General features: G+C 38.4%; 1 protein-coding gene across 1 annotated transcript in view; it reads left to right on the forward strand.

The window, feature by feature from the left end:
* Positions 1-337: 337 nt before the first annotated feature.
* Positions 338-24,908, forward strand: part of TBX20 (T-box transcription factor 20) — a 46,019-nt gene continuing 21,448 nt past the window's right edge. Inside the window, exons 1-6 of the mRNA XM_052639101.1 lie at positions 338-464; positions 3,888-4,146; positions 5,146-5,310; positions 9,259-9,367; positions 12,785-12,943; positions 22,160-22,236. Of these exons, the coding sequence (XP_052495061.1) occupies positions 338-464; positions 3,888-4,146; positions 5,146-5,310; positions 9,259-9,367; positions 12,785-12,943; positions 22,160-22,236 (896 nt within the window). The remainder of the gene's footprint in view (positions 465-3,887; positions 4,147-5,145; positions 5,311-9,258; positions 9,368-12,784; positions 12,944-22,159; positions 22,237-24,908) is intronic.

A 24,908-nucleotide genomic window follows, 5' to 3' on the forward strand; every position in this document is an offset into this window, starting at 1 on the left:
TGCAGGACCTCTGGGCTTTGCGCAGCTCATGCTAGTCTCCAGCTTCCGGCGCAGCCTGTGCCCCCGCGGAGCGTCCCTGTACTTGCACACCCAGTTGAGCCCGCTGTTGGTACTCTCTGGCTAGTTCGAAGTCTCAGCGGCTGAAGACTTGCGGTGGGGGAAAGGAGACACCGGTGTGGAGCTCTTGGGAGACTGGGGCTGACTCATCTAGAGTCCCTGGCTCCCCTCTGGCTGCACTTGGAAACTTTGCTCTGTGTTTCGGTCTTTGTCTCTTTTGGGGAAGCTGGACAGCAGTTCGGCAGGCCCGGTCCCTGGCCAGGACCGCACACTGGGGGCCATGGAGTTCACGGCATCGCCCAAGCCCCAGCTTTCTTCCAGGGCCAACGCCTTCTCCATCGCGGCGCTGATGTCGAGCGGCGGCTCCAAAGAGAAGGAAGCTACGGAGAACACCATCAAACCACTGGGTAAGTCGGGCTGCTAGACTGTCCAGGATGGGCAGGCATGGGGCGGGGGGGGGGGGGTGGGGGGGGGCAGCCTGCACATTTGTTTGTCCTTCTGTCCCCTAGCTGCACGACGCTCTTGAGGGTGTCCACCTTTTCCGGCTCGCGCGGCAGCTCTGACCCGCGGGTCATAGACCATACGTTGCGGGTGGGAAATTTTTTCTTTTTTTCCTCTTAGACCCAGATTCTTTGGGGACTTCACAGTGTTGTTATATGCAACCAGTTTCACACCTCATATGTCGCTTTCCTTACCTATTTGTCTAGAATCCTTTTGTCAAGTCGAACATCCGGTGTGTGTGTGTGTGTGTGTGTGTGTGTAACATTTTGGGGATAAAGATTTAAGGATTAATAATGATAAAAGCCCCCTTTTAAGACTCGACAGAATTTATGATGCATCTAACACCTGCTTGTGCACTTGCAACCAAGGAGACTGTCACTTCACAAGAAACTAGTTTAATTTTGTTTTTCCCTGACTTGAATAGATTACACGAACTCAGCTCCTTAAGACCCCTGCAGGTGCTGTAGAATAAGCCAGTTCTACCGGAATGAACCATTTTCTTCAGAGAAGCTCCAGATATATCAGTAAGACATTTCATAGCTGCTGTCACTTTCAGTGGCGGTTGGCAAAAACATTAACCAGTAATCATTTCCCAGATTCCTCAACTTTTAGCTATACTGTTTATTTAACAACCTTTACCATTTATAGAAGACACTGCTCAGAGAAAAGGGAGAAAAGTGACTCTACTCCCCTTAACACGAGTGAACTGTGTGAGAAAGAAACTGCTGGAGATGTGTTTCAAGTCCCTTCACAACTGGGAGAAAGAAGTGTTCTCATCATCACCTTCTGGGTCCCTGGGTAATAATTAGTTCACATCCTGATCATCTGGTAGCTCTAAAACAGTGAAAAGCATCAAGTAAACTTAGGGTAATTTTTTTTAACTTTTTAACTTCAATTTTTTTTCCTTCTCCCTGCCTTTCTCAACATTTTAACGTCTCACACTTTGAAACACAATAATAATATGGAAGATGAAATGTTATAGAAGGAAAATAAGGGGCCTCAGCAGAGAGAAGAGAGAGCTAGAATCCCTGCAGAAACTTAGAACCAAGGCAAAGGAAACAGGAAGATCTGCAGAAAACATGTCAAAAAGTCTCTCCTCCAGGGTTTTTACTCCCTTTCCCTGGTTCTTCCCATCTAACCTCCCGTGTAAATCTAAACCTGCTAAAGAAATGGAAATAACCAATCAGATAAACTCCAACTGTTTAGAAAAAAATTTACCACCAATTTCAAAGTTAACTTTGTGGCCCTTCCCAACATTATCCACTCCTATTTAGGAGGCCTCCAAATTCTTTATAAATAAATGCCCCAAATAAATACATTTATTTATTTATAAATAAATTACCAAACAGTAATGTGTTTGGTAGCTAGCAGGAAAAGAGAATTTCAGGTTAAAATTCCTGACAGATGTACAGTAGACTGGGAAACATGTTAGCTTCAGCTCTACTGTCATTTCAACATTGCTTCCTTCTCTACTTTCCTGAGGGGGGAAAAAATACCTTCCTCTGAATTCTAAACTATAAAACCATTGGCAGCTCAAAGCACCCCCACTTCATTCCAGTCTGTAAAATGAGCATCCTTCCTCCCCTGGGGCTTTTGAGACAGGCTCTGAAAGAACCTGAAGGCATTTTAGTCCCTTTCTAGGGCCAGTTCAACAGAGCACTATTACTGACTGTAAGCCAAGGACTCCAGCACGTGAAATACCTGTTCAGAGAGAATGCAACACTAAGGAGATGCTAAAGAAGCTGTAGGGTGGGAGTCAGAGGTGTCTCATGATTGCTCATTTAAACACATTAGGTCTATTCAAAAGAACCACCTCAGACAACTAAGTCATAAATTTTTTTTAAATTGAGATATAACTGACATAAAATATTGTGTTAGAACATTTCTGTATCATTTCCTTCTTCCATTTCCCAACCTTGACACACTGGTTAGTTTGGAGCTTAGGGAATTTGCTTTTTTCAATTGTCAGAAAAATTTTAAGGCTACTTAATTCTCTATAAAGATGTTATGTGAATATGTTTCTGAAAATTTAGTAGAAAATATAATTTTGTGACTGCATGATTCTCTTTGAATTTGAAAACAAGGATATGATAATTAATTTGATTATTCTTATTTAAAAATTTTTCCATGAGTTGGATTATTATTGTAAGAGGTTAAAATTCTCTACCTCTTGCTTGCTGCCCCAAGTCAAAGAGAAATAAAACATTATATATATATGTGTGTGTGTGTGTGTGTGTGTGTGTGTGTGTGTGTGTGTCCTTAGAACTTGTTTCAATTCCTTGAGGGCACTTAGAACAGAGTTGTTTTGGAGTCCAGTTTCACATTGTCGATTCAAGTAGTTTCTTTTTTAAGGGACGCAAGATAATTGGGCCAATTACAAAACTCCTCCTGTATTCCATCAAAGTGACTGGTGTATTCCCAGGCCCTTATCAGCTGTGGAGGAGAATGTTTGGTTCATAGGCAGTGGTATTCCAGCCTGATGGTTGATGGAAAACTGTTCTTCCTACTTTAACACTCTGCTGGTCTGGGTTTGGGTTTCTTTTCCTCACAGAACATTTTTTTTTGAGAGAGAAAATACACACATTGTCCCTCAAGTAATTGTTTCAAGCCACGTCCAAAAAATTGGAGAGCGTACTCCCATGATTTAACAAGCAATATGTTAGTCTTTCATAAGGTCTCAGACAGGGAGGGAAATTATAAAAATGTTCCAATCTAACATCTGAAAGTCTGGGAAACTGAGAACTGGGCAAAGAAGTGAAGTGACTTAATTTGAAAAAAAAAAAAAAACCACATCCCCAACACCACAGCAAACCACACCCCCTTTTCATTTTCTCTTATGGGGAGAGGGCTTCAGGAGGGAAGGGAGGTTTCTCTCAAAGTGAGGAAGGAGCTGGTATTTTCGCTGCTTTGATCTCCGTGGAAAAAGTGTCTCCTCTTTGTCAGAGAGGACGAACTGGTACCAGGGCCCACAAACTGAGAAGAATGTGGAGGGATAACAACAGGAATATTTGTTTTTAATTCTCTATGATCATTGTCGTCCCCACTATCCACTCCTCACATTTTTTCTTCTCCAAAGTGGGTTTCAAGTAATGGTAACAAGAACTGGTTCTGGAACTCACTGATTTGGTTCAGTAAGCAAGCAAGCAGGAGCCACGCCACTCCACAGGACTCTCAGGCTTGGTTTATATAGTGAATGGTTTGCACTGCCCTCCTGGAGATCCTGAGCATAACTTTTCCAAAGTCAAGTCTAGGTACGTATTTTAGTTGTGCTGCTGTCCTATCCCTGATTGACAGAATTAGCTGTCATTCTCAATTCTTTTTGCCTGCAGAACAATTTGTTGAGAAGTCTTCCTGTGCTCAGCCCCTGGGAGAGCTGACCAGCCTAGATGCTCATGGGGAGTTTGGCGGCAGTGGTGCAGGCGGCAGCAGCCCCTCCTCCTCCTCTCTGTGCACTGAGCCACTGATCCCCACCACCCCCATCATCCCCAGCGAGGAAATGGCCAAAATTGCCTGCAGCCTGGAGACCAAGGAGCTCTGGGACAAATTCCATGAGCTAGGCACGGAGATGATCATCACCAAGTCTGGCAGGTAGCAGGAGGGCCTTGTCGGCTGAGGAGCGGGGAGGAGGGAACGGTGCCCTGTGTGGCATAGGGAGTCTCCAGGAACTGGGTGAAACTGCTAGTACTGAGCTTGAAGAGGAAGCTTTGCTCACGGAGGGTTTCCTTCCACTGACTTGCTTGTGGTAAGATCTACTGAGACAGATGTCCAGGCATTTGCTTTCATGGGATCTGGCTATAGGAAGCCCTACCCCCACCCTAAGGGCAAGAGGGCTCTCCTCCTCCCTGCAGCCCAGTTATGTCTTTAAAGTTCTGAGTTTGCATCTGGAGGGAAGCGGGAACTTGTGCCTGCTGCAGTACAGGGCGGGCTGCTCCGTGTTGTGAGGGAGGCAGGTGGCTTCCTTTTTATCACCTTTTTATCTTCCTTTTATTTGCAGAAGCTCCCATTAAAAACAAAAATTAAAATCAGGGAGATAGAATGAAATTTGAAATGACCACACTCCTGGTAGGAAGGAGCTCCGGTGCCGGGCCCCTAGATGCTGAAGTCCGGGGCTGATTCAGGGAAGGCAGGAAGGCAGCTCCTGGGACTTGGGCTAAGGCTCTAGGGATCGGTGGCCCCTTGGCGCTCGACTGCTCCAGCTCTCAGGTCTCTGGGATGCACCCTCTCAGAGTCCCCCGAAAAGAAAACCAACCTGAGAACTCCTCTCTGGCTTTCTACTAAGGCAGGGGTGAGTTTTCTCCCTGCAACATAAGGAGGTTACAGGACTCTCTCTGCTCTGGAGACTTCGGTTCAGAGCCTGATGGGCTTGATGATCTAGCACAGGATTTTCCCTAATTGCAGAACTTTGGGTATTAATGAGGACTCCTGTAGAGATGACACTTATGATTATCTAGGCTTGGGAGAAGGTCAGTCTCTGTATTCACATCTCTGTGGCTTTACAGGAAACAAAGAGTTTGGGGGCTGGGTAGAGAGGGAAGGGACCTCTCTTCCTCTCTAATTCTGGCGATTCTCTTTGTCTCACTGTGTCAGGAGGATGTTTCCTACCATCCGTGTGTCCTTTTCCGGTGTGGATTCTGAGGCCAAGTACATAGTCCTGATGGACATCGTCCCTGTGGACAACAAGAGGTACCGCTATGCCTACCACCGGTCCTCCTGGCTGGTGGCTGGCAAAGCGGACCCTCCACTGCCAGCCAGGTTTGTGTCTCCAGATTTTCAGCCAAGCAAAATGTCTCCTGCCCTGGCTGTTTGAATTTTCAGCAGGTCTGTTTTTAAAGCCGTGAGTTCTGGAGTTCTGGTAAGAAAGCGTTCCAAGCCCAGGCACTCCAGGATTAACTATACAAAATATGGATTAGTCTCTGAGAAAGGCAGAGTTTCTACTCAGAACACTGCCTTTAATTTTATCTTTCTTCATAATTCATTTCAAAGTTTTTCTTAAATTTCAATTGGAATGTTTGTTAGAAATCTGGACCCATTTCATATGACACCCCTCATTTCTATTTGGCTAACACCCAGCAGAATAAACCTACTGATGAAGCGACTGCCCTAAAATTCATTTTAAAACTGTGCATTTTAGTACATTCATAGCTTTTAGTAGATATTTGTTATAGTGTGGTTATAACTTCACATGGTAAACATCATTTTGGTAAATGTGGGTTTTTTTTTTTTTGACTAATAAAAGGCTCAGAGATGTTTAAGTATGAAAAACAAACTCTTTTTCCCCCCTCTCCATAATTAGTGGATAAATGTAATTCAACATCAGGTTAATATACTTTTACTGAAAAATTATTCAATTACTATGTTAGGTAATGACCCAAAGAAAACATGTCCATTTTTGTGCTAGTCATTGGTAATGTTTTTCCCGGAGAACCCTGTTTAACAAATCACATGCAAACCTTTATTGCTGCTGCTTTGCCCAAATGAGCATTCTGGAGGGAAGAAAACGGTATTTTTACTTTATGTGACTATGACTAGCTGAAGAACAGAAATCTAACAGGCACTCTTTAATACAAACAATGAATCTTTACATTTTACAATTTACATTTACATAGCTGATTATACATTTAGGGCTCTAAAACCAAAACTTACAGCTTTAAAGTTGTTTTATGACTATGTCATTTTTATAATCGATAGGCAGTTCATATCAAGGCTAAGAATTTATTTAAATGTACAGGTTTAGGAACTTTGATGTTATGGTTCAAAGTGCGGTTCTTTGTAAGGATATAGTTTGGAGTCTTAAATCAAGGCACAGAATCAAAACAGATAATTTACACATACAGTTCAATGGAATATTAAGATCACATTATTAAGCTTACAGTCTGTTAAATACACTAGAGACAAGATTAAAAGGAGCCTCTCTGAGTTTTCCATCCCCACAAAAGACTAGAAAGGATCCCAGCCTTTCCAAATCGATATATTAAATAACAATCAGGACTAAAAAAAAATTTTAATGACACTCATTTTGAGTGACTATAAATGACAAATTTACAATAGATATTTAAAGAAATATAATTAGTGTTCTCTACTATTTACTATTAACTAGCCAGTTCACACTAATCTAGAGCTTCTTTCCAATATTTACAATTTTTTTTTAAAGGGGAAAGAGAGAAAGGAAGAAAGGAGACAGAGAGTGGAGTAATTTAGCAGATTCCTAACTATTTTTACAAGCAGCCTCTCCCACCCCTTTTCTTTTTTTTTTTTTTCTTTAAGTCTTTCCTCTAAGAAGTTAATCACTCTTATTTAGCATACATTTTCCTCCTATCTAAAGGTATGGGGAACTGGTTTAGGCCAGTTGGGAATATGACATGCCTTGTTTATGTTACTAATCTGTTCTGGCTGGAAAAAGAAAGCATGTACCAATACACTATCTTAACTGAAGCATGTTTAAGCTATTGCTGGAATTTTAAGTCCCATGAGACTTGAGAGAAGCGGGGCTTCCTGTATGCTTTTTCGTTCATCCTAGCTCAGTTTATTTATATTGATATTAGATTAAAATGTTTGTGCCTTATAGGATAGAAATATTCCAGATTATACAAGCAACTATTTTTTATTGCTATTAAAACACACTGCTATAATTTGTAGCTACATATGGGAGAGGTAAAGAATTTGGGAGGTGATCATTTTTGTACTTATGGTAGAAATTCCTTGCAATTCTAGCTCTTTGAAAGACTTTATTTTAGACTAAAATTCATCAGTCAGTTATTTCTAATCAGAAGAAATGATGCTTGACAATATCATTTGGTCATAGTAATGGGCAAGACGTTGTATTAACCTAAATAATGTTTTATTTTAAATAAATTTATGAAATAAATTTCATAGGACATTTCCTTTTTAAAAAAAGTTGATATTTAAATAAATTAATATTTATTAATCTTATTATATGTGGTAAATTGATACATAAAGAGGGACCATCTCACTAACTTTTAGGACTAAATATTTTTAGTCCTTTTTGGAGGAGTGGGTAGGATGTGGTTGTTGTTGCTCAGGCCCTCAGTCCTGTCTGGCTCTTTGTGACCCTATGGACTGCAGCACATCAGGCTTCCCTGTCCTTCATCATCTTCCAGAGCTTGCTCAAACTCATGTCCATTGAGTCGGTGATGCCATCCAACCATCTCGTCCTCTGTCATCTCCTTCTCCTCCTGCCTTCAATTTTTCCCAGCATCAGTGTCTTTTCTAATCAGGATGTGGTGCTTATTAGTAAAACAACTGTGTATATAGAGTAATAGCCTTGGAAGGGTGCTATTTGAAAAGCTATTTAATATTATGGTTGTGTCATTGAAGAATACTTCAATTGAAAGGCAATTCTGAGCACTCCTTTAAAAAATTATTCAGGCAGACAAATACCTAAAACCTTTAAAGTTCTTGTATGGGTCTGGTAAGAATCTTTAGTACTGTTAGCCTGTTTTTTGCTTAGATCCTGGTGGGCTTTGTGAGTTGCAGCCTGTGATTCCAATTCTTCTATTGTTAGTCCTCTGTGTGACAAACTATAGCATAGACTTCTTATTCTTTACATGAATATTGTTAGGAAAGGTGTTTTTTTTTTTAACTTTTTCCCTTTCCTTTGTTCCCTCCATAATATGTATGTTTAATGGTAGTTACAAAGATTCGATACAAAATATAAATATGAATAACCTGTGGCATGGATAAAGGAATTTATCCCATTAAATCAAGGATATTTCCTTCCCCTGTTATTAGTTCTATAATCTCCCATGACTTCAGAAAAGCTTATGTTAAGTGGATATTAGGATTGTGATTTACAAAGAGCTGTACTTAGTTTAAAGCTTTGCAGGTAAAGCAAATGACTTTCATTTAACTGTCAGTAGGTAAAAGCTAGCCAAAAACATAGCAGCTGATCAATAAATGACAAATACCTGACAAGTACATTTTTTGCCCGATCAAAGCTGTTTTGGGGGGAGAGGGGAGTGCTTAGGCTATTTACAGATAAATATACTAAATAATTTGAAGCTTACCCAGCTTGTTTTCACTCTCATTAGCGAGCACTTAACTAGATAATGATGAAAGAAATAATATTAAGGTACCTGGAGAAGCAAATAGACTATGTGATCTATTAAAAGTTCCCAGGGTCACTGTATTAAGCACTGTCATGCTTATAAAGAAAACAAACTTTAAACTGAGCCACCTTCGAGTTTAAATGGATAGCTTCTCTAGAATTGTTTCCTCTTTTAACTTATTTGCCTTCACTGCTTTTTAGCAATGTTTATGCTAGGAGCTCATTATGCAATTAGTATAACCTAGACTTTCCTTTGAAAATATCTACAATTGAATTTTATATTCGACAGAAGCAGACCAGTAGTTGATTAATTAGATGGGAAAAAAAAACACCTTTAAAAAAACAACTTGCTCAGCAAATAATATAAAATGTATTAAGTATTATCCCTTGAAAATCAATAATAGAAAATGTATTAAGTATTACCCCTTTAAAATCTTTGGTACACAAAGAAACACATTCGTATGTTTTAGCATTATTTTGGCATTGCTGTATTATTAAATTTGAGATTAAATGAGGCAAATAAAAATTCACCATTTATGTGAGATTTTTGTGTTCCTTTAGAATCAGGATATTTTAAAACCCACAGTGAGATTTTTTAAAAATGTCTCAATAAAATTCTGTCATAATTTTCTTAGGTTGTATGTACATCCAGACTCTCCTTTTACTGGCGAGCAGCTACTCAAACAGATGGTGTCTTTTGAAAAGGTGAAACTCACAAACAATGAACTGGATCAACATGGCCATGTAAGTAGTACTTGGACTACGCGGATTCCCTAGGGTAGAATGGAGAAGCTACGTGAAACCTTCTCTGCTGAAGTCTCTTCCTTTTCTCCCTTTTCCCCTCCAAACTTCCAGCTCTGAGTCATTCTGTGAGAACATTCTTGTGTTCTTTGGGGAACTCTGATACATACAGAGATGCTGTATGCCATTTCTATGTAAGAGGGTCAGGGACCTTTGGCACCGTGGAATCCCACTTCTGCAAATGCTTTACCACCTGTGCCAACTAAAAAAAGGGAATGTGCATTTTGGAGGTTACTACAGCCCATTCTTGGATTAAATATCTAATTTCTATCAGTGATAGATAACACAGCATAAAGGGAATGGGGCTGAGACCTCCAATGGCGGTTTCCCAAAATGTGTTTTGCAGAATACATTCTTGTGAGATACAATGGGACCAAAGGGTTTTACGTACAAATAAATGTGGAAAAGTGCTGTTCGCTTTTTACATATCTCTTCTGTAGTGAATCTTATGAATATTAGAACACAGAGAAGTCTTGCAGTTAAAAACAAAACGATTTGATTTTATATATCAATAAGGAATTTGTCAAAATGTGGAGAAAAAAGAAACTGGAATTCTGAGCTCCTATCAACATTTAATAGAACAGCCACTGACACAGGCTTTTACACAATTGCTAGGAATGCTTTTTAAGGAACTACCTGTGATGTTATTTCATGTGCTTAAGTAAAGATTTACATTTTAATAAGTGTTTTAGATTTTATGCTAAGGAAACTTCAGACAGACATGCATGCTTCTTTTTGATGAGGAGAATACTGTTTCCTTTTTTTTTCCTTTGCCCTGTTTGCCAGAAAGCAAGTTGGTATTTTCATAATTTCTCTCCTTGGCTTAGATATTCTGATATAATTATTCTCTCTCTTATCCCTTTTATTAAGGCTCTTGTTACTTAAGGTTTTAATTTTTATTGGATCTATGCAATTTAGAAGAAGAGTCTCAAAACTTTTCCAAAAACATGGTTACATATACATAGATAATAAGTTAGAGAGCTCTAGACATGGTTTCAAAAAATTGGATTGAACCTAAAACCAAGTAAATCACTTCAGGCACTGCCACCATCCATATGCCCACAGGAGACCTTGTTTATCCTGACCAAGTCAGAGTAACTAGGTTAACCTACAACTCAGTTGTCCAGAATTGGTGTGTTTTCCTTTCAGCATCAGTTTCATGGGGAGGAATAGCACTAAGCCATACTTCAGGAGCTCTGGGTTCTAGTCTGATTACGCCAAGATCAGACCGTGACAAATTGTTTGCCTAAATCTTAGATGATTGCTAATATCCATTTTGGCTTTAAATTTTTATTATTTAATATAACTCTTTTTCAACAGAAACAGTATGTTCTGAAAACTACCGGGAAATTTTTTAGATCTTGTGTTGTTTAGATAAGTTCTCTGAATCAGCCCTGAAGCTCCCCTTTACAGATGCATTTTTGGTTTTATAATAGGAAAATTTCTTATTTCCAGGAATTTATTTCTCCAATGAAATAAAGTCGACATTTCTATCAGTGTTTCTTAGATCCACGAAAGCCGGAGCAGAGGTTCAAGAAGCCCTGGGGTCTGAGATTCAGTCTGGGGTCTGAGTCTGTCCAATACCCTTTCCTAAAGGAAATTAACCTAGGGCTGGTATAAATAAGGAAGAGGGGACCTTACTTAAAGCTTAGGGCTTTTTCCAGTGTGTATGTATGTGTATGCGCATGTGATTTGAAAACTCTTATCTTCTTAGTAGAACATACAGTGAATGCTCAGGTTTTTCTTATACCAGTTTCAGGAGGCAAATGTTTGGCTTTATCACTTCAAGTTTATTCCAGTTTTAGGACTGAGCACAGATATCTTGAATTCCTTGGAATAAATGCATTATACAAAGAGATAACTTTTTAAAGTTTATTTTGATTCATTTTAAGCTCTCATTTGCTTCAGTAATTCCTATTCAGATTTGGGATCATAAAAAGATGGCATATTCAAAATTCAATGCCAGTTAATGCCCTGTAACTTTGTTGGTGTATATCTCAGTACAGAAACAGATTGATTCTCTATCAGTTATCTCACAGTGACTAGTATTTAACTCTCCTAAAGTCAACCAGCATTAACATTCACCCACACACCCAAGTTAGCCAAGGAGACAAGAGAGCGACAATACTGCATGCTGTTGACCCTGGTCCTGCCACAGCATGTATCAAACACCTCCTCTGAGAGCCACGCTCTCTGCTCGGCTCCTGGGGTGAAGGGCATACAGTATGAGCCCTATTATCCCAAGAAAAACATACTCAATTTTGTATACTTAGGTAGCTGTCTGGGTGTGGCGTTGAGGGAGATGTGGAAAATCTTTAATATCTGAAAGTAGATTTGTTGCTCAAATTTCATAATGGCAATTGTATTTTATTTAAATGATACATGAAAAATAGTGCCTTTGTAAACAAGGGTATGTTTCTGATTTCTAAGTATTGGGCAACTTTTATTAGCTATAGAATGGAAGACAGCTGTCATTATCATTCCTATTTAGTTTGTACCTGGAAGTTGGAATCAATGAAGCTATCAGACATGATGATGATAATGCAGTTATATTTACTGAGTACTTCCTATTTGCTATGTGATTTACAAGAGTTACATCATCTGATTCTCACCACAACTCCTGTGAGTTTAAAACTTAAATGTTTTTGCATTTAAGAAAATGGGGTGAGAAAGGTAAGATCACTTGGCCCAAGATTAAAAGAGCGAGAAAGTATTGATTCAGTATTCCAACCAAAGTCTATCTCACACCTCACTACCTTTTAAGTTTTATTTCCCTACCATCCGATCTGCCACCCACCCCAACCCCCAAATCCCCACTGTCCCAAGTAACAATCTGGCTTCCTCGAATATGTAATTTCTTACTTTAGAAAATTTAGAGACATACTGCCTTTGGTCTAACCAGACTGAAAAACAAAACTATTTTTTTCAAAATAAACCTATCCTGCAGATGATATTTTCTTCTATAATTTTAGAAAGAACACTTGAAACAACCTGTGTTATTTGCAGTTGTTTTGGTAAAATGTGATTCACAGTGATGACTCTGCTGTATTATGTACAAATTAGTTGCCTGGAGAATGGAAAGGGTAGATTTTAATCTTAAAACTACATTTGAAACTGTAGATTTTATGATCCTTTCTTTGCCTTATTGTAATTGGGCCTGTTTAGCAATATAAGAAGGAGAAGGAAATGGCAACCCACTCCAGTGTTCTTACCTGGAGAATCCCAGGGACGGGAGAGCCTGGTGGGCTGCCGTCTATGGGGTCACACAGAGTCGGACATGACTGAAGTGACTTAGCAGCAGCAGCAGCAGCAATATAAAAACCTGAAATTCAGTACTGTACTTTCCATTCTTCATTGTAGATAATTTTGAACTCAATGCATAAGTACCAGCCACGGGTGCACATCATTAAGAAGAAAGACCACACAGCCTCATTACTCAATCTGAAGTCTGAAGAATTCAGAACATTCATCTTTCCAGAAACAGTTTTTACAGCAGTCACTGCCTACCAGAATCAACTGGTGAGTGTACCCTTCACAATTTTTTTTTGCCAAAAAAGATGAGGTCTTAGCAGATGCTTTTATCTTCTTGGAGAGAAGGGCCATCCCAGTACTCAAAACAGAAGTTTACTTTGAAGAAAGCTATGGAGAATCAACCTCGGGACCTCCAAGTATGTTGAGTGACTGCAGCTCAGTGTTTTAAAGGTCTGTGTTTCCTAGAACCTTTACCTTCCCAGTCAAGCTCTTTACTGCCCACTCTCCTGCCAAACTGACTTCTTACCAGTTTTCTTTACCTCCTCTTGGTAGGGCCTCATCATGTACATAACCATATACTCACGACTTCATAAAACTTTAAAGTTCAGTTTTTCTGCTAAATTAGCACACACAGTCTAGCCAACTACCCAAACTATGGATTTGATAGATATTTTGTGAGACTTATTCAGCTGAAATTCAGGCTAAGATAATTATAGTAGAATGATTTTAAATACCTCTTTAGATAATAAACTGTATTATGTAAACATCAAGATATCTAATTTATAATATTGAGTTTTGTATTTTCTACTCTGTTGTAAATCATATTTAAAATTTATGCATCACTCCGGTACTCTTGCCTGGAAAATCCCATGGACAGAGGAGCCTGGTAGGCTGCAGTCCATGGGGTCCCTAGAGTTAGACACGACTGAACGACTTCACTTTCACTTTTCACTTTCATGCATTGGAGAAGGAAATGGCAACCCACTCCAGTGTTCTTGCCTGGAGAATCCCAGGGATGGGGGAGCCTGGTGGACTGCCATCTACGGGGTCGCACAGAGTCGGACACGACTGAAGCGACTTAGCAGCAGCAGCAAGGCTTAGACTAAGTTGGTAAATAATTATCAAAATGTTGCTAAGGACTGGGTGCTATTAAGATTCTTCACAATTTATTCTTCTTTAATGGTCAGCATAAACTTGCAGGCTTTCTATATGACTTTGAGTAGACTTCAGTTCATCACTGTGGCTGCCATTTTCTTTGCCTGTAAACTGGGACTAAGAACTGGACCATCTTAGGGAATTTCTGTAAAGCTCAAAGGAGATGCTCTGCATAAACATGCCTTTAGAAACTCTAAGGCACTCTATCAAAAAGGCATGTTGTGACTATTAGACTGTCTCTGTAATGTCCAAAGAGGATTTGTCACCATATGGATTTTTAAAAGTTAATGGCATTTTAAAAAATGAAATAATGTATAAATAATAAAATCAATGTATGAATGTTATCGTATTATTTATCTTTAAGTGAAAGCAAAGTACTATAACTTTTTTATTATCCCTAAAATAACACAAGAGTGGCAACTTTCAGAGAATGCCCAAGCTAAGAATTTGGGTATAGACTGAAGCCCACAGAGGCCTAAAACACTAATGCTACTTTTCTTAGAATCTAGAACACTGACATCAACAATCCCATTTTCAGTTTATTTGAGGACACATGTAAGGTAGATATCACAGGTTCAGAAAAGATTCCTGAAACATTCATTCAACTTACACTAACTGAATTAGTAGCTTTTATACTATAAACATTGAAAAAAGAAAGTATTAGTCACTCAGTTGTGTCCAACTCTTTGCGACCCCATGTACTGCAACCCGCCAGGCTCCTCTGTCCATAGGATTTTCCAGGCAAGGATACTGGAGTGGTTTGCCATTTCCTTCTCCAGGGGATCTTCCCAACCCAGGGATTGAACCCACATCTCCTGCACTGCAGGCACATTCTCTACCTACTGAGCCACCAGGGAAACACTCATAACAGTGTGTGTGTGTGTGTGTGTGTGTGTGTGTGTGTGTGTTTTAGTTGCTCAGTTGTGTCCAACTCTTTGCAACTGCATGGACTGTAGCCCACTAGGCTCCTCTGTCCATGGAATTCTCCAGGCAAGAATACTGGAGTGGGTTGCCATTTCCTTCTCCAAGGGATCTTCCCAACCGAAGGACTGAACCCAGGATTCTTGCATTGCTGGTGGATGCTTTACCATCTGAGCTATTAGGGAAATACAAGAGACCCTGTTGATGTTTGAAAATGAAACAAAAATTTGTCATGTGAAACTTCATTGCTTTTATGAAAATTATCTGTGAAAATTATGGACAGAACAAAATTAAGGGAATTTTAAGTATAACATCTGAGAGTTGGTCTAATTGGCAAAAGTGCAATCCTTAATATTGGCAGGACCTCTCATATCACAGAAAATGGAACAGGGGGCTATTATCTACATGATTATAATAATAGCTAATATTTGGGTACTTACCATGTGCAAAGGACCATTTAAAGCACATTGTCTTATTTAATCCTCACAATGATATCTTGAGATAGGAACAACAGTATTTTTATGTTGCATTTCATAGCCAAAAGAATTGAGGCATGGAGTTAAATAACTTATCTAATGAGACCTTGCTGCTTCCATCATAGATTTAAATCCAGGTGGTTAGATGTTAAATGTCAGTGTTCTTAACCTCTGAGCTTTAGGTACTTGGTGTCCCCAGCAAAGCAGAACCTCACCTCCTCTCAGCTTGTGACCCTGATGGGTTCAAGACATCCTTTTTAAAGGGTTTTAGTTCTTTATGTTAATTTCTTTTCTTTTCAGCATGTGCTCACTGCTTACCTGCTATGTGCAGGGAGCTCCTCACACTGACAGCAGCCAGTGTAACAAGATGGTAATCATTCTGAATTGACAGGATATCTGCTGGCATTAGCTGTTTCTAATAGGAGCTCTATGCTTTAGTGACATTATCTCATTGAATTCTTTTGTTCCCACTCAACATTTATTTGGAAGATTTTCAAAATCCAAAAGTGAAACAGATAGTAAAGTGAAGCACATGTACTCTCTAGCCAGATTCAACAATTAACATTTTTCCAGTTTGCTTTACCTTCCCTGCTCCATTTCTCAACCTCTGTTTAGATATCTACTTTTCTCCTTCTCACAATCATTTGAAACTAAGTTGTATGCATCATGATACTTATAAGTACTTCTACAAGCCCAGACTGACAATAAGATCATTTTGTAACCACAATATCTTTAACATATTTAAAACTGAGTTTGTATTAAAAATTTCCGTATGGACCAACAAATGTCTTTATAACCCCTAGCCCCTTCCCCTAAACTGGTATCCACCAAAGGTTCATGGTTTGGATGTTACTTTTAACTTAGAAAAAAAAATCTCTGTATATTTTTAATAATATATCACTTAATTCTGATACTAATCCCCTGAATAAGGCCCTATGAGCTCCATTTTGTGGATGAAGAAACTGAGGTTCAGAATGGTTAATACACTAGCCCAAGGTCACAAATCTGGTAAGTGGGATAATTCCTTTTGGGTGTTAATTCCTACTTTTTGAAAGCATCATGCTAGATTGCAGGATTAAGAAAGTGACCACTGACAGTGTAAGGGCTGGGAAACTGAATTTGAAAATACTTAGTTAAAATAGGTTAAGATTCTAATAACCACATATCCCAATACTAGTTACTCCTCTTGAGAAATGTTTATTTCTAATTAAGATTATAAGTGGGTTCAAAAATCCACCTACCAGTGCCTATCTAGCTTTCACTGCATCATTAAGTGTAGTGATTGATATGATTAGTATATCATTTCATTGCTAAATAACCCACAATAAAAATGACTAAAATCAGAACTGATTTTCTCAATAGATCCTGCCAGGTCTGAGTTTATTTCTATGCTTCTACCTTTAAAGCCATAATCCCTAGCACAATGCTGCGTGTGTGCACACACGTGTGTGTGTGTGTGTGTATGTATATGTACATCCCCCCTCCCCACACACACACTGGCATTGTGCTAGGGGTTATGGCTTTAAAGGTAGAAGCATAGAAATAAACACTGCTATATCATGCTTGTCTACTGATTTACCTATAATGAACATAAAATAAATATATAGGAATTAAATATGTACTAAGTACAATATAAAATAATTTTTCATGGCTAAATAACAGAAAATAAAGAGAAGATTAAAAATTTCACACTTAAGATCATATTTATATCTCTTAAACTTTGGATAGACATTACTTTCATATATATTAAAAGCCAAATCAAAGTTTCCAATAGAATTTGTGAAAAAGCTTCTCATTTATGGTGTCTGGTAGTTTTATTTGTAAGAAATGAAAAAGGTACTTTTTCCCCTATTTTTTGCTATTTTTTTCCTCTGGCTTTTGTGAGGAAATGATTGCATTTCTTTACATTATTAGTTTAAAGCTAAATACATTACACTCTCAACAAACTATTTTATAATTTAAGATTTAAAGGTCATACATTGTTTTTGAGCAGGCAAGCCATTGCTGTAGAGTTGAAGTGTAGGTCAGGTTTCATTTTTAAATGCCTTTGGACAGATCTTTTCCTGATAATTGGAGAAATGGTCTCTGAGGGCCAATTTCACCTTGTGGTTGGGAACCCCAGCTCTACTCAGAGTCCAGTGATATCACATGGAATAATAACTATTGGAAAAAGTCCCTTTCTCTTTGGTGCAGCTGGCAGTGTAAAAATCTGCCCTCTATTTATGCATACACTTATCTATAGATAAAGGAGATGTTGAAAAAGTGAATTTTGTGGTTAGGAAATGCATTATGATCCATATTTTCAAGATAATACATGGGAAAAAAAAACGGGTATATGTTTGCTGGAATGGGCTTCCCTGGTGCCTCCAATGGTAAAGTATCTGCCTGCAATGTAGGTGGCCCAGGTTCGATCCCTGGGTCCGGAAGATACCCTGGAAAAGGCAACCCACTCCAGTATTCTTGGCTGGAGAACTCTATGGATGGAGGAACCTGGCGGATTACAGTCCATGGGGTCACAAAGAGTCAGATACACTGAGTGACTGACACTTTCACTTTTCACTTTCAGTCCATGATTTAGGCTGCTGTCTTATGGGGTCGCACAGAGTTGGACACGACTGAAGCGACTTAGCAGCAGCAGCAGCAGTTACACTTGAAACTGCAGGATTTCTTAAGCACATACTACTGTCCTTACTTGCTAATTGTTTTTCCTCACAAAATGAAAAACACTGTGTTTTTAAAATTTGTTGTTGAATCATAAAGACATTTCGGTTGTTTCACATGGGTTCTATACATATTATGTTCAGTAATTGACTATTTTGGGATCTTTCTTTTCGTTTTACCTTTGACATGGGTGACGTTGTTCAATGGCATTACAAGCTGCAGGCATTTTATATTACGAAAATGATGTCCAACTGAAATCACTGTATATAACTCAGATCCTTTCTTTCATTGGCTCTCAAATGTATAACTTTTTCAGTTCTCCCAAATTTCATAAAGGGATGTAAAACTATATCTGCAAAAATGAATTTCTGTTAGCTACTGGTTTTTATTTAAATATCTATGGGATAAAATCTGTGCCTAAACTTTTAAAAATGTATGATTAACTAGAATGCTAAAACTTTGCTATTTAAAAATTTCTTTTTCTGAAAATAGAAAACAAAATGAAACGCTTTTTATATAAACTTAAAAAGAATTTCACTTAGTCAATAACTGGTAAACATGAAATCATATTTCTGACTGCTTGTTTTTGAAGCAAAGTTCAACAGCCATTTCTGGGGAACTTATTGTTGGCACCCCGATAGATTGAGTCTAGTGATACTGCAGAGAGCTCATTAAGAAGTTTAACCCACAGTTCCTGTGTTGCTAATCAGGACTTCATAAAGCCTGTTCAAGACTGTAGTGGTTAGTTCAGGGCCCCCAAACAATTGTAGTAAGAGATCTATTCAGCTTTTATCCTCTAACTTTCAAAAGTAATTATTAGATAACAGGAATTAGGTAATACGGCCCATAGAGAAAGTAAATACTGGGTTAATGTCCTGAGATGCTTCTCTAACTAGCACACTAAAGTTAAATCACTGCTGAACCAATTGGTAAATCTAGCTGTATATACTATTCTTGAAGCTACAGTTTGAAATTATATCCAAATATAAAGTAGAAAAGTTACCATTGATACTCTTGGGGATGATGAAAGAAAGACTATAAAGATACTGGAAAGAGAAAAATTCTAATAAATGAAAGAAAATTCCAAAGAAATCTGAAAACCTGTGTTGAATTGGATTTACTTCTCATTCAAAGTTATAGTGGTAATACTAGATATGGTGACACATTAGCTGACAACACACGCTAAGAGTATTTACTCTCTATAGTAACTCCACAATCATCTAAGCTAATAGTCTTTACCTTTTGGAAATATAAATAACAACAAATGCAATTCTCAAAATCCTTTTCAGGCACAAAGTGGATAGAAGGTCTTTAGTTATTATATGGATAATATTTTATATTCTTTTAGTTTATGAAGACTCAAAGAAAGCTTGATGTGGTTCACATTTTTTAAAATTGTATTTCATTTATTTATTGCTGCCCTGCACGGCTTGCATGATCTTAGTTCCCTGACCACAGACTGAACCCAGGACCTGGCTGTGAAAGCACTGTATCCTACCCACTGGACTGCCAGGGAATTCCTGAGCTGGTTCACATTTTAGAGGGATGGTTGCATAAGGACTTTGTTGAAAATTGTTTCTCCATCAGATATTATTTGCCTCTGTCTTCAGAAAATTTTATCCACTGGCAAATCCATGCACTTTTTAATCTTATAAATGAGTTTGTAGGAACTAAACTTGAAAGGAGCCTTAACTTTATTCATGTACCTCACAGTTTCAGTTGGAAAATTTTAGGTTTGGTTCACCCCTAACGTCACTAACACTGCAGTGGATGTGGTGCCACCCTCTTTGCTGCTGCTGCTGCTGCTAAGTCGCTTCAGTCGTGTCTGACTCTGTGCGACCCCAGAGACAGCAGCCAGGCTCCCCCGTCCCTGGGATTCTCCAGGCAAGAATACTGCAGTGGGTTGCCATTTCCTTCTCCAATGCATGAAAGTGAAAAATGAAAGTGAAGTCGCTCAGCCATGTCCGACTCCTAGCGACCCCATGGACTGTAGCCCACCAGGCTCCTCTGTCCATGGGATTTTCCAGGCAAGAGTACTGGAGTGGGTTGCCATTGCCTTCTCTGTTACCCTCTTTAGTAACACTTAAATGACTTCCAGTTCTGGTCAGCTGTGTATCACTTTGCCTGTTCATGGGATTTTAGGGACTGCATGTTCTCAGTCTTGTTGATGAATTATTTTGAAAGTGTTTTCATGATCTATAAAGCAATTTAGAAATCTGAAATATTTTCATTTATAATTATTCAGTAGAAAGAGACAAAAAAATCCTGTCTTTGAGGATTCAAAATTCTTGTTGATAATTTATAATCCTAGAATATATTGATTGCTTGGGCTTTATAATATGTTTATAATTTATTTCAAACAAAATTTTTTGCCTTTGCCCTGAAAATTGCCCTTCAGTACTAAATCCTAGTCTGAAAAGAATGGTTAAAATAGACTTCACCCTTTAGAAATCCATGCCCTTAATTAAAGAGGTGGCTGAGTGTGAGAGAGGTTCTCTACAGACTACTGATGGCCATACATTAGGGACAACCTCAGCAGTTCCTGTATATTTCTTTCAACTTAAAGTCCTGTTGCTGTCCATTAAGAACAGGTTTCTTACTTATCTAGGTTACTTTCTTCACTGTTTACCATTTTCCATTAACTAAGCTAAAAAGGAAATTAGCAATTTTATTTTTGGCTGCTCTAAAGTAAATGTCATAGGCTAAAAATAAGAACTTCTGAGGTACTGCCAAGTGTCCTTAAAAATAAAATTTAAATAAATAAATAAATAAATAAAATATGCTAGAAAATCAAAATAAATAAATAACTTGTATAAGAAAAAAAAACTAATATCAAAGAATCAATCTTACAACTTGCCAGTATTAATGATAGAGAAGTAGCGCCTCTCTGGCCAGGACAGTGTGGGAAGTTCTATTCTGAGTGACGCATATAGCTTTTTGTAGTTTGCACACTGATTAGCGCATACTGAGAAAACTTGAGAAAGGAAAACAATGATTTTCTTTTGCAATGAATAAAGCAATTCTTCAGGTGTTAATGGTTTAAAGTGAATAGTAGATACATTCTGATCAAAGGAAAAGTATTGGCAAAACAATATTTCAAACTGTTGTTGATTGTTGTTCTGTTTTTAATTGTGTTTACTATTTACTTTGAAAGAGGAAGGCATGCCTCCCTCAATCTCTTAACTTTTTTTTAGGTTAAGACTATCGTGTGTGTATTTCTCTCTCTTTCCAAAGATGAATGTGGGCTCTCATTTGGACACAAATGAGCTATGATTCTCTTTAAAGGTGTCTGTGGTTCTAACTCAGATACTAACTAGTTGTGTCCTACATTCTCCTCCATGCCTTTTAGCCCTAATACTCAGGAATTTTGCAAGTCAAGTATCTTTTAATTAGTATTTCCTTTATTTACTTATTTTCTTTGTACCTAATATATTTTTCCTGAAACATGAAGTGCATATGTTTTAATGGATCTCTCTACATTAATATTGTGTACTGTGGGAATTATGGCTAGCACAGCATAGATACTTAATACTTCAGACTTTCCTAATAAGAATCAGACTATGATTCTTATTAGGAAATAAGAATATTTTTTGAAATGCTTTTTTCCATATAAGCGTAGAGTCTGTAAGTAACATTCTATGGGAGGGTAACAGGAGACCCATTAATTTGATTCTAATTTAGTCAGATGGAAAGAGAAATGGGGCAAATTTATATGCTGAAAACTTTATATCATGTATTTATGTCATATTTTTCAGTACAGTATTGAACATGAAGCTATTATTGGCGTATCTATTGTGGTATAGGTGCCCATGGTATTAACAAATGAGGCTGTCACGTCGGCATGAGGCAACATTCTTGCTTTTATTCCCCATTACCCACCAATGCTGGCGAGTATTGTCCAATTCTGGACAGTTTCCTCATTCCCTAGTCCAGCTCTAGCCTTTCACTACTCTTAAATACTTCTCACATCAGGCACACTGTTCATAAAAGGCCCCCATTTCTAACTGTCTCTATTTATTGACTTCCAGCCTGTTTTAGGAACAGATATTCTGTCCTCAAATACTTCCTTTTCCTTGATGCCTTCTCTGACCAATTCACCCAAATTTGTGAATTTCTTTAGCAATTTCAACCTTTATCACAATACTGACATTAAGATATTCTTAGACATTCTTGGGGTGCTATGATGGAAAATGAACAATTTTTTAATTTCTGATTTTGTTTCCTTGACCACAGACATGACACTGTTTTGTTACTCATCTTCCCTTTCCAGATAACCAAGCTGAAAATAGATAGTAACCCTTTCGCCAAAGGATTCCGGGACTCCTCCAGGCTCACGGACATTGAGAGGTAATGAGAATTTTCTGTTTACTTTTTCACCCAGATAAGATAAAGAAAAGCACTAGTTTGTAAGAGCACACTCCTTGCAACACCAAAGAGACATAACTTTACTGTATATAGTCTCCAATACTCTGTAGAGTCTCCCGTTCTCTGCCCCACCTTCACTTCCAGTTATAAACCCTACAGATATGCAACTGCTGAAGTTCTGACAGCTGCTGCAGCTGAATCTATTCTATGCTCCATTTCTGAGTGAAGTGGTTTCTTTGAACAGGATATTAATTCAACTGCAAAAAATCATTATCAAAGACTCAGTCCTCTTGATATTAAGCTTCATGTCTTAAGTGGCAATCCACAGAGAAAATAGAATCTTAATAGCCTTTGCCTTCTGAAGTGGATATATTTGCTAACATAAAGACTATAAAGGTAGCTTGGAATTCTGAAGCAAAAAAAGGCAGTTTAAATCAAGGTGCATATTTTATCTAGAGTGTAGAATGCTTATATTTAATAGGAAAGCTACTGGATATCAGGACCTTTAAGGCAAGTGACAATCATATGCCTGTAATTTACCCTAATTTTTAATTAAAATGGTTCACACAGTGTGAGACTGTTTATGTGATCAGTAATGACTATATTGAGATGCATAGTTGCCCAATATGAATGTAAAAAAAGGTTTTTTCCAAAGAAAAGATTTTTTTCAACCTAACTGATTATTTGTACCCCTAAGTGTACTATGCAACCTTCTGTACTTACTCTGTTTTGTTTTGTTTTGTTTTTGGTGTACACATTTAAATTCTACTGTCTTTGCAAATTTAAATTATAAAATAGTCACCATTTTATAATTAAATCATCAGATTTTATAATCAGTCTGAGGCCAAACTATGATGGAGGTAATGAAGATATCAATCCACATTTACAAAGACTTTTTGTGACCCCATGGACTGTAGCCTACCAGGCTCCTCTGTCCATGGGATATTCCAGACAAAGAGTGGGTTGCCATTTCCTTCTCCAGGGGAATCTTCCCAACCCAGGGATCAAATCTGGGTCTCCCACATTGTAGGCAGATACTTTACCATCTGAGCCACCAGGAGGTGTTTTAAAAAGGCTACTTCCATTTAGGTGTGATCTCTCTCATCTCCTGTTTCTAGAGTGCCAAAGGCACTGATTCACACTGGATTTATGCAAGTGGGATTATACTAGGTGAATTTTTTCTCCTTTCTAATCAGGTATCAGGCAAAAATGAAGACAGTAGTTCAGTGGGGCAGTAGTGATGTGTTTTTATAGGGTGCCTCATATCTTCTGTTTCAGGTCAGGGGTTGAGCATGGTATATGAAGACAAAGCCATGGGTTAGAGTCCCTGCTCTGCCTTTCCCTGGCTGAGTGATCCTAGAGAAGTTACCTAAGTTAAGTAGATCACTTAAGTAAGATCTTAAGTAAGTAAGTAAGTTAAGTTAGATCGCTTCTAAGTGATCCTCAGAAGTTACCCTGAGTCTGTTTCCTCATGTAGAAAATGGAGAACATAACACTGCTCACTTTATTATGAGGACCATGTAAGATGACACTTATGAAAGCACTTTCAAAATCTGAAAATGTAAAATAATTATATTTTACTAGATGAGCATCTGGCAGAGGTGTTGGGGGCACTGCCTGTAGCAGTGCCTGCATGGGAACTTTTAAAGGAGGTCACCATTATCTTCATTACCTCCATCATAGTTTGGCCTCAGGTCAAACAACAGGGAGGGAACACAGCCCCGCCCATCAACAGAAAATTGGATTAAAGGTTTACTGAGCATGGCCCTGCCCATCAGAACAAGACCCAGTTTCCCCCTCAGTCAGTCTCGCCCATCAGGAAGCTTCCATAAGCCTCTTATCCTTCTCCATCAGAGGGCAGACAGACTGAAAACTACAGTCACAGAAAACTAATCAATCTGATCACATGGACCACAGCCTTGTCTAACTCAATGAAACTATGAGCCATGCCATTTAGGGCCACCCAAGATGGATGGGTCATGGTGGAGAGTTCTGACAAAACATGGTCCATGGGAGAAGGGAATGGCAAACCATTTCAGTATTCTTGCCTTGAGAACCCCATGAACAATATGAAAAGGCAAAAATATAGGACACTGAAAGATGAACTCCCCAGGTCAGTAGGTGCCCAATACGCTACTGGAGATCAGTGGAGAAATAACTCCAGAATGAATGAAGAGATGGAGCCAAAGCAAAAACAACACCCATTTGTGGATGTGACTGCTGATGGAAGTAAAGTCCAATGCTATAAAGAGCAATATTGCATAGGAACCTGGAATGTTAGGTCTGTGAATCAAGGCAAATTGGAAGTGGTCAAACAGGAGATGGCAAGAGTGAACATTGATTGACATTTTAGGAATCAGCAAACTAAAATGGACTGGAATGGGTGAATTTAACTCAGATGACCATAATATCTACTACTGTGGGCAAGAATCTCTTAGAAGAAATGGAGTAGCCATCATAGTCAACAAGAGTCCAAAATGCAGTACTTGGCTACAATCTCAAAAACGACAGGATGGTCTCTGTTCATTTCCAAGGCAAATCATTCATTATCACAGGAATCCAAGTCTATACCCCAACTAGTAATGATGAAAAAGTTGAATGGTTCTATGAAGACCTACAAGACCTTTGAGAACTAACACTCCAAAAAAGGTGTC

Source organism: Budorcas taxicolor, chromosome 4 (assembly GCF_023091745.1).
Source record: "Budorcas taxicolor isolate Tak-1 chromosome 4, Takin1.1, whole genome shotgun sequence".
Taxonomy (NCBI): domain Eukaryota; kingdom Metazoa; phylum Chordata; class Mammalia; order Artiodactyla; family Bovidae; genus Budorcas; species Budorcas taxicolor.